This window comes from Pogona vitticeps, chromosome 1 (genome assembly GCF_051106095.1).
Source record: "Pogona vitticeps strain Pit_001003342236 chromosome 1, PviZW2.1, whole genome shotgun sequence".
NCBI classification, from domain to species: Eukaryota; Metazoa; Chordata; class Lepidosauria; order Squamata; family Agamidae; genus Pogona; species Pogona vitticeps.
In genome coordinates this window covers 223,420,523-223,431,331 of record NC_135783.1, presented here as the reverse complement: position 1 = coordinate 223,431,331, position 10,809 = coordinate 223,420,523, and the positions used below count along the sequence as shown (strand labels likewise).

Genomic DNA, 10,809 nt, shown 5'->3' with positions numbered 1-10,809 from the left:
GCTGAGGAAATTATACCAGCTACGGCCCTACCTGGATGAGCGGAGTCTCATGACAGTTACACACGCACTGGTAACATCTCGCATAGATTACTGCAATGCGCTCTACGTGGAGCTGCCTTTGAAGACGGTCCGGCGACTGCAGCTGGTCCAGAATCGAGCTGCGTGGCTGGTGAGTGGTGGGACTACTAGGAAACACATCAAGTCGATTCTGTTTAAATTACATTGGCTACCAGTTGCTGCCCGAGCCCAATTCAAAGTGCTTGTTTTGACGTATAAAGCCCTAAACGTCTTGGTCCCTGGATATCTGAAGGACCACAAACCATATGAACCTACCCAGCAGTTAAGATCTAGCCAGGGGGCCCTTTTGAAAGAGCCGTCCCTTAAGGAGGTAAGAGGGACGGCTTGTAGACAAAGGGCCTTTTCGGCAGCTGCCCCCAGACTGTGAAACAACCTCCCAATTGAGATTCGTCTGACGCCAACGCTGATGACATTTCAGCACCAGGACAAAACCTTCCTGTTCCAGAAGGCTTTTAATTGAAATAATATCAACTGTGGGTTCTGATGGCAATTTTTAGAGTATATATTTTAATTGTACTTTAATTGTCTTATCTTTTTATTGTATTTTAATTGTTATAAGCCACCCAGAGACCTTTTGGTAGTGTGGGCGGCATATAAGTTAAATAAATAAATAAAATAAACATTTGGGAAATGTATTAGTGATATATATATACAGTGTTTACTCAGAAATGCATAGGTTTTCCACTGTTTATAGGCTTGAGCTTTTCCCTTTGAATTATTTTAAGTGTTCTTTCAGCTCCTGGCAACATTTGGAACATTTTACAGATTCCTCTTCTTTTACTTAGTCTGGTTCACAGAAATCCAGGACTTACCAGGGACTGCATCTATTGTCATATGAGCAAACCTCTCCTGGTACTGCGGCATTTGCCCACTCCCATTCTCCCCAGCATGCCTCCTATCTGCTCCAAAGTCTCACAACCCTCTGGAGCAGGTAAAAGAGTGCATGCATGGGGTTCAAGAGGGAGAGATAAACTGTTTCAATGTAGTGTCTGTTCCACTGACAGGCAGATACTCCTTGGGCACTAATAATCCTTGGTAACAATTTAACAAATTGATGTGCCCAATGTGGAGGACATTACTGCTGGTCTCATAAATCCAAGAATGCCCATTGAAAGGATCGTGGCATAGTCACCATGCTGAAGCAAAGATGGTTAGTGCCCAGATGGAGATCATCAGGTTCTCCTATGTATGGCACCTAGAGTTCCATAGAATGTGATACACAAACATGTTTGAACTAACTAACTAACTAACTAACTAACTAACTAACTAACTAACTAACTAACTAACTAACTAACTAACTAACTAACTAACTAACTAACTAACTAACTAACTAACTAACCAACCAACTAACCAGCCAACCAGCCAGCCAGCCAGCCAGCCAGCTAAATAGATAGATAGATAGATAGATAGATAGATAGATAGATAGATAGATAGATAGATAGATAGATAGATAGATAGATAGATAGATAGATAGATAGATAGATAGATAGATAGATAGATAGATAGATAGATAGATAGATAGATAGATAGACAAGTTAGATGTACCTTCCTGTGAAAAATCAAACTATTTCGGAACTAATACACAAAGCTCTGACATAGAAGATTGTCGAAGTCTGTCTGCATTGTCAAATCAAATTTCTTGCTTTAACTAGATTCTGTGCCACAATTTCACATCTGGCACATGTCTATGTTACAAAAAATTTCAGCCCTTCCAGTTATATCTGAGTATGATTTCCATTTTACATAAAAGGAGATGATCCTGCATTGCATGGCTGACTCACGGAAAACTACATCACAATTTGCCTCACTTAAGGAGAAGTATTTCCTTTATAGACCTTGCCTTGCAGACCTAGACATCAGTCTATTTTTATGATTGTAAACCTCTGGAGAGATTAGAAAGAGTTAGTTCATTGCACTAAGCCACCAATAGACTTCAAAATCTACTTAACTATAGAATGCATTTGCTTTAAATGGATACATTTTTTAAATGCTGTCTTTGTTCAGGAGCTTCATTTCTGCTTTGACCAGTTGGATGGCATGATCCTCAGGTTTAGTGTGCTTCATGTAATGCAAATCTGCATCCTAGAATTTGACAATAAACACAGTTCATGTATCCCAAATAATGCTCTTTAAACAATTGAGCAAATACATTTCAAGATTAAATTTACATGGCTACTGAGGTGTCCAAGTGATCTACTCCTACTTTTATTAAGTGGCCTCTGTTTGGCACTTCAGATAGATGGCAAGTGCTTAAAAAGTAACTGCTCTTTTGAATGATTTATTCATGGACAGATTACGGAAATCTCCTAGAAATTCTTTTTAAAGTTGAATTTCTACAGAACTTTTGCCTAACCTTTCAGTAACTTAATAGAAACTGCAGGGATGGGTGGGCAAACCTTTTTCCTAATCTTCTACAAATGCCGAACTTCACTCTACATTCTTATAATTATTATTATCATAATGTGCCATTATGTCAATTCCGACATATGATGACTCTTTCCTGGGCTTTCTAGATATGAGTACTCAGAGATGGTTTACTATTCCCTTCTTCTGGGGGGTGCTTTGGGATTGTACAGCATGCCCATGACTACACACATTGGGTCTTCTCTCAGGTAGTATTAATGGAGAATTGAACTCCTAACCTCTGCCTTTGCAGCCAGATATCCAACTCATAGGATGGACTGACTCCACAAAGGAAGCCACAGCCTTGAGTATATAGAAGTTGAACGCGGCTTTTGAAGACAGAACATTTTGTAGAACACAGTCATTCATAGGGTTACCATACGTTGGAGGCAACTTGACAGCACATAACACGACAGCATTGAACTCACTGAACTAGCCAGTCTGCCTACATTCCTGTAGTAGTCCATTTTAGTAACACTTTTATGTGGGTCTAAATATTTGCTTTGATATATCTGTATTGAACAACACTGTTTTGTCTTTCTGAACATGCCAATGTACTGTGCTTCCTATAACCTGAACATTTACAGTACAACCCTAATGCAGAATTATGGTCTAGTAATATGCAGAAGCCTCTTCTGCCAGCAAATTCTGTTGTACAGCCTCAAAGATCTGGCAGTAGTACTACTCTCCCAGCAGAAAAGCCAGAGAAAGAGTAGCTCAATTGCACTAGATCCAAACCTCCTCCAGGTCCGGGACACAGTTAGTAAGCCAGCACTGTGCTACACAAGGTATGGGCGGTCCTAAATAATTTCTAACCATTCCATGCTGGCATTGGTTTGTAGCTAGCCTAATGTCAGCTCGATTGGCCCTCAGTCAACTTGGGCAGTTATGATTGCTATTAGTTTGTTACTATGGCAAGGGCATGGGCTTGTTCTCTACTCCTTGTTCACAAATTGTTAGTGGCTAACATTTTCTCTACAACTGATGGGAGCAGACAAAAACAAGAAATTCATATAAAATGACGTTTTTGGTACATGAATGATTACATATTTATGATAACAGCACAAACCTGGGGCTGGTACACATGCGTGACATCACTTGGTTAGTCAACACTCTGAATCACAGCTGAATGGCTGAACAGACTTCACTGGAAGATGTCTGTCTGAACAGCTATGAAAGTTCTGGGTTGCTTTATCTGTGGTGGTTCACTGATACATGCAAATTGGCACTTGATATTGTAGTCATCAAGTGAAGAACATGCATGGGTGAACCAGCCCATCAGGAGAGGATTATTTTCCTTTAAGGGAAGAAAATGTGTTTGTTCAGCCTGATTGGGAAGCACTGTCTTAAGAAGTTTAAAGTAGAATTTAGACAGATTATCAGTAACAGTCACTTAAAAATGGACGGTGTGTGTGTGTGTCATCCAGAAGATAAATATGGTGTTTCACTGTGGTAGTTATAATCAGGGCAGACCTTTTGCACCAGTTTATAATCAACACTGTAAAAAGCAATGTAAATGCAGATCACTTTAAATGGTTTAGAACACAACCAGGATACATGGCTTTGTGTCTGCTCTTGGTAGCAGATCTTTGAAGGGTCGAAGTTACACAATGCAGTTTTCTTGGCTCTGTCTGTTTTCTCATATTCAATGCGGCAATTGAAAGACTTGGACTCCTTGGTCTCTAGGGTTGACTGCGGTGATGATTCAAACTCCACCACCTTGGAAGGTGGCACCAGGCTCACAGAAACATTTCCAAGTCCCGTTGAATTGTGCCGAAAATAAACACTAAAGGTTCCATTGCCATGGTCAACAATTTTCCCTGTTATCAGAAGATTCAACTTCACAGTTTTGATGTTGGAATGGAAGTCACCCCACCCAAACATTTTCTTGAATTTCCCAGTTTTGACAATTGGTCTGCGTTTAGTTCGTGCCAGAGATTCCTGAACCTCAGTGATGTTGGCCAGCCAATCCCAAAAGTTGTCTATGCTGTCCGAATATGACTTCTGCCCCTGTTTCAGTGCTGGAGATGGCTTAACAAAGAGGCGTAAAGGGTTGATGATCCTCGAATGGACTATGTTGTCAACCATTGTGTCTGCAACATCTTTGTCCTCCCAGTCCAGTAAGTCTGTGGCATGTACCATTTGCTTAGCATCACAGAATATCTGTTTGGTTGGGGTGGGGAGAAGAGAGAGAGAGGAAAGAACATGAATAATGTAATTAGAAAATCTGATATCCGATTAATGTCAATTTAGGTAAAATGTATTATACAGGGATTCTAGCCACATACAGTTATGGACAGTGGAGTAATTTGTGTTAATTTGTTATGGAAAAAATAAGGAGTTTTGTGGCACCTTAAAGACTTAACAAGTAATACTTGACACAAGTTTACATAGGCTGTAGCCAACCAACCAGGTATTTGAATAAATGGGCAGAAATCCACAAACACTTATGGGGAGAAAGGTGAGACAGAAATATATGAAATAAATAAAATAAGTAAATCAAATATTTGTGCCTAAATGCCTCCAGTATTCTTCTGAACAGTTACGCTTGATGAGGTGTTCATGTTGCCTCCCTCATGGAAACGTATGGTGAAGACTAATTTTATCTGTGTGTGTGCTTTAGTAATCACTAAATCAAAGTTGTTATTCCTTGCTGCTGCAATTCTGCCTCTCAGTTCTGCCATCTTCTGAAGGTTTGAAATGTCCATATGTGCTTGTTCCCTGAACTGATTTAGAGTAGCAATTATGGGGTGGAAATTGTGATTTTTCTAACCCGCTTCTGATTCTTGGGCAGGACTAGCTTCTGGTGGTACATGTCTCATGTAATCCAGGGAGAACATAGAGCAGCACACCACCTATGATCAACACATTGTAATACACAAGGCCAAATATTTTAGCAGAGAGGTTTGAATGGCAATTTCCTCTCCTTTCTAAGTTGTAGCATCTTTAAAGACACCAATTTAGATATCTTGTTGGCCTCAGGCATCTTAAGTCTGTCAAAGACCAAGGATAGACCAAGGTACCCAAAGTCCCAGAGTCCCCTGCCTTTTGCCCTCTAGCTATGCTCACTCTTGGTTTATCCAAGCAACTCCCTGGAGTTATCAATCCTAGTAACTCTCAACTTCCTCAGAGCCAATAACTAGCTGTGTTGGGTGGAAACACTTAGCTGCTCAATTCTGTAGCTGACCAAGAAATCAAGACAGTTTTTTTCTTTAACCCACAGTTAACAGTGACGATATCCAACAACTAATCCATCTTCTTCTGGACTGGAACTTGCATGTCCCTGTAAGAAGGCAACTGAAGTTATTTTGCAATTAAGTTTTTCACTCTTCAGTTCATAGTTTGACTGTTTAGGTAGGACTTCATAAAATAATGCAGGTGCTCATGGGAACAGTTTATCTCTAGCTGCCACTGATGTACTCCCTCTCAATGGCTAGGCCTCAAAATGAAGATATACAGTGGTGCCTTGCATTACGATGTTAATTCGTTCCAGCGAAATCACTGTAGAACGAAAACATCGTAATGTGATTTTAAAAAGCCCATAGAAATGCATTAAAACCAGATTAATGCATTCCTAGGGGCTTGAAACTCACTGTCCAGTGAAGAGCCTCCATTGCGCGGCCATTTTCACTGCCTGTGCAGTGAGGAATCCGTACAAAAACACAGTGGGCGTCCATTTTGTTTACCCGGCGTCCATTTTGAAACCGCAGATCAGCTGTTAAAAAATCATTGCTTTGCAATGACTGGTTCCCGAAGCAGGGAACCAATAATCGTAAAGCAAAATCCCCCCATAGGGAACATTGTTTTACGATCGCAAAAACATCAACGTCAAGTGATTTGATCATCAAACGGAGCACCCATCTTGCAGGGCACCACTGTAAATGATTGGGTTGTTAATGGCCGGAATCCTGTTGATGTTCATGTATATTTTCCATAGTTTGTTGCCAATAACTGTAGCTAATTGTTGAGGTGCCAAGGAACATCTCAGTCACGTGTGTGATCACATACTTGAATGCGCAACCAAGATGTGCCCCAGCACCTTATCAGTTAGCTGCAAGAAGTTACATAAACACCTATAGGATTTCAGTCTCCTTAATTTGTTTATTTGTATGGTAGCTTTGAAAAAATCTACAATTTTAAGATGTTGAGCAAAGAAAAAATATTCGTTTCTCAACAGTGACAATTCTGTGTTCCTGGTGTGCTCTTTCATTTTAAAAAAGCATAGAAAGATCAATCTCTTTTTTCTTAGAAAACATAGGCACACTGATTGATCCTTCCTCTATTTTAACTTCAACTCCAAGTTAACACTATAGCATAATCCTCCTAGCCACATCAATCCCAGTTTAGCAAGTACATCATTAGTGCCGCGGAAGGGCTGAAATGAGACACAGGCTTTGACAGTGCCAGCTTTTATGAACAACAGATTTGCAGCACAGCCCTATTGACTGTTATATAATGTTTCTTTACTGGTCTAGTCCAACTGATCTATATTTGGTGACAGAAATCTCATTGTGTTTGATAGATCTATTCCTAGGTAAGCAGAGATCTTTCTTCTGTAGATAATCAAAGAGTGGCCCTCATGTTTCATACTTATTTTGCATGGAAGTTAAGGTACTGTACAAAAGCTGGTATCAATGTACCCATGTCTGAGTGAGAAGGGGCTTGTTCTGTGGTCTGCACACATTTATTTTGGGATATACGTCTTCAACCATAACTTTTTGCTTCAAACCAAGGGCTTTTCCCCTGCCTCTTTGGGAAATTTAAGGATGGCTTATACCAAAACTTTGATATTCAATAGCTAGCATCCAGTTTGAAGTACAAAGGAAATCATGTAAGCTTTCCTCTGCTCGGGCAGAACTCATCACACAACCAAACACAGAAAAAGAGTTTGTGACCAATCTCACAGCAAAAGGGAGCCTGCCAGAGTGTGGGGAATGCTTATGTGATCATCTTTCTGTGATCACCTAATACAACAGGATACTGTTCAGTGACTCTCCCAGTAATCTGCATGAGTAAACTCAGGATTAAAAGGGCTGAGTATTCCAGGACTCTAGCTAAATATTCTCCCACTGGTGACTGGCCTTCACCAGCAATTCTTCCACATAGTTGCCACTCAGTGAGACCCCTTTCAATGGTATATTGCTATTTACTATACTGCTACCTTTACACCCAACACACAGCATCTCTTTTGTTTCCTTATGAATTGGTGTGAACTGGTACTAAAAACTGCTTATGTTTCTCTTCCTTCCCTATTCCTTTTGATGTTATTTTTCTTATCATAACAATTATAAAAAGTATATTGACTTGAAATGTTTTGCAAAAGCATGGTATTTAAAAATTAATAAAATAGTAATATATAAACAATTAAACTGCAAGTTATTTAATAGAAAAGTGATAATATCTGGTTCTTTGCTGATGCTCTTCATGATGGCATAAGATATAGCAATTTGAAAAATATGCTACATCTCTCTTTCTCTCCGTCTCTTTAAGGGTTTTAGTATGTACAATCAGAGAATGTGGAAGAATATTGGATTTAACCATATTTGCTCATTCTGCAATATTGTTTCAGAGGTAATAGATATCTCATCATAGGCATCCTTCAGTCTCGAGGGACTATGGTATCATGCTCTGCATGGAGGACTTGGAACAATGTCTAGTGTGGCTGAGAAGGCCAATTCAAGAGTGACAATCCCTTCCACACTTAGGACAAATACAATCTGTGCCCCGTCTAGCTCCCTGATTTTGCTGCTTTCGTGATTGCCTCTTTGCCTCAGCCTGCTGGGTGAGGGTCTCTTCAAATTGGGAGAGGCCATGATGCACCGCATGCTTCCAGGCTGAACGCTCAGATATCAGGGTTTCCCATCTGTTGAGATCCATTTCCAAGGCCTTCAAATCCCGCTTGCAGATATCCTTGTATCGCAGCTGTGGTCTCCCTCTGGGACGATTTCCCTGCACTAATTCTCCATACAGGAGATCCTTTGGAATCCGACCATCAACCATTCTTGCAACATGGCCGAGCCAACGTAGGCGTCGCTGTTTCAGTAGTGTATACATGCTAAAAATTCCAGCTCAATCTAGGACTACTCTATTTGGAACTTTGTCCTGCCAGGTGATACCAAAAATGTGTCGGAGGCAACACATATGGAACGTGTTCAGCTTTCTCTCCTGCCGTACATGAAGGGTCCAGGACTCAATGCAATACAGGAGTGTGCTGAAGACACAGGATCTATAGACCTGGATCTTGGTATATGCTGTCAGCTTCTTATTGAGCAATGCTCTTTTTGTGAGTCTTGAAAACATGGTAACTGCTTTGCCAATGCATCTATCCAGCTCGACATCTAGGGAAAGAGTGTCAGAGATCGTTGCGCAAAGGTACACAAATTCATGAACAACCTCCAATTCTTGCATGGGGATGGTAATAGAAGGAGGTCAGTCCACGCCCTGGCCCATGACTTGTGTTTTCTTCAGGCTGATAGTTAGTCCAATGTCTTGGCAGGCCTTGCTAAAACGATTCATGAGTTGTTGGAGGTCTTTGGCAGAGTGAGCAACAATGGCTGCATCATCGGCGAAGAGGAATTCCCGCATGCATTTCAGCTGAACTTTGGTCTTTGCTCTCAATCTAGAGAGATTAAAGAGTTTTCCATCTGATCTAGTCCGGAGATAGACACCTTCTGTTGCAGTTCCAAAGGCATGCTTCAGCATGACAGCAAAAAAGATCCCAAACAGCATCGGCGCGAGGACACAGCCCTGTTTCACTTCGCTTCAGATGTCAAAGGGATCTGATGTTGAGCCATCAAAAACTACAGTGCCTTTCATTCCCTCATGGAAGGATCTGATGATGTTAAGGAGACGAGGTGGACATCCGATCTTGGGAAGTATTTTAAAAAGGCCATCCCTGCTAACCAAGTCAAATGCTCTTGTAAGGTTTATGAAGGCCACTAAGAGTGGCTGTTGTTGTTCCCTGCATTTCTCCTGCAACTGTCTGAGGGAGAATACCATGTCAGTGGTGGATCTATTTGCTCGGAATCCGCACTGTGATTCTGGATCAACTCTGTCTGCAACCACCTGGAGCCTCTTCAGCACAACATGGGCAAGCAGCTTCCCTACAACGCTAAGAAGAGAGATGCCATGGTAGTTATTGCAGTCACCCCTGTCTCCTTTGTTCTTATACAATGTGACGATATTTGCATCCTTCATGTCCTGTGGTACTCTACCTTCGCTCCAGCAAAGATGAAAGATTTCATACAGTTCGGTGGTGATGGTCTCTTTGCAGCACTTCAGCACTTCAACAGGAATGTTATCCTTTCCAGGTGCCTTGCCGGAGGCAAGGGAATCCAAGGCTGCTTTTATTTCTGCTAAGGTTGGTTCGCTGTCCAACTCTTCCAGGACAGGGAGGCACTCAATGTTATTTAATGTTTCTTCAGTTACTACATTCTCTCTGGAATACAGCTCAGAGTAGTGTTGCACCCAGCGGTCCATCTGCTTTGCTCGGTCCTGCATGAACACGCCTGTAGCAGACTTCAGGGGAGCAGATTTCTTCTGTACTGGACCTAAAGCCTGCTTGATCCCATCATACATTCCCTTGATGTTACCTGTGTCTGCTGCTAACTGTATCTGAGAGCAGAGGTGAAGCCAATAATCGTTGGAACATCTCCTGGCAGTCTATTGGACTTGGCTACGAGCAGCTCGAAGAGCTTGCAAGTTGTACTCACTAGGGCAGGCTTTGTATGCTGCTAGAGCTCTCCTCTTATCCTCGATGGCTGGAATCAACTCCTCCGAGTGGGCTTCAAACCAGCCAGCCATCTTTTTGGTCTTCTTGCCAAATATGGACAAGGCAGTGTTATAAACAGCATTCTTGAAATGTTCCCAACGTTCAGGTGCATTTGCCTCAGCTGGGCCTGGAAGGGTTTCCTCAAGCGCTTGGGCAAATTTCTCCACTTTTCTTTGATCATGAGTCTTGCTGATGTCAATACGTGGTCTTCCTTCCTTTTTTGTGTGTTACAGTCTCTTTGTTCGCAATTTTACTCTACTACACACCAGGGAGTGATCAGTATCACAATCAGCACTCTGGTAGCTGCGTGTGATCGTAATGCTAGGAAGGCTTGAACGTCTAGTGAGGATCAAATCGAGCTGATGCCAATGCTTGGATCTTGGATGTCTCCAAGAAACTCTTTGTTGAAGCTTTGTATTGAAGAACGTGTTCGTGACGCAAAGACCATAATAGCAGCAAAACTCCAGCAAGCGTTGGCCGTTTTCATTCATCTTTCCAATGCCAAAACGGCCTAGACAAGTGGGCCAAGAATTGTGGTCAGCACCAACTCTAGCATT

At 41.6% G+C, this 10,809-nt stretch overlaps 1 protein-coding gene across 1 annotated transcript in view; it reads right to left on the bottom strand.

Moving 5' to 3' along the window:
- Nucleotides 1–2,768: 2,768 nt before the first annotated feature.
- Nucleotides 2,769–10,809, bottom strand: part of NXPH2 (neurexophilin 2) — a 52,241-nt gene continuing 44,200 nt past the window's right edge. Inside the window, exon 2 of the mRNA XM_020806888.3 lies at nucleotides 2,769–4,644. Coding sequence (XP_020662547.1) covers nucleotides 3,901–4,644 — 744 coding nt within the window. The 3' untranslated portion in view covers nucleotides 2,769–3,900. The remainder of the gene's footprint in view (nucleotides 4,645–10,809) is intronic.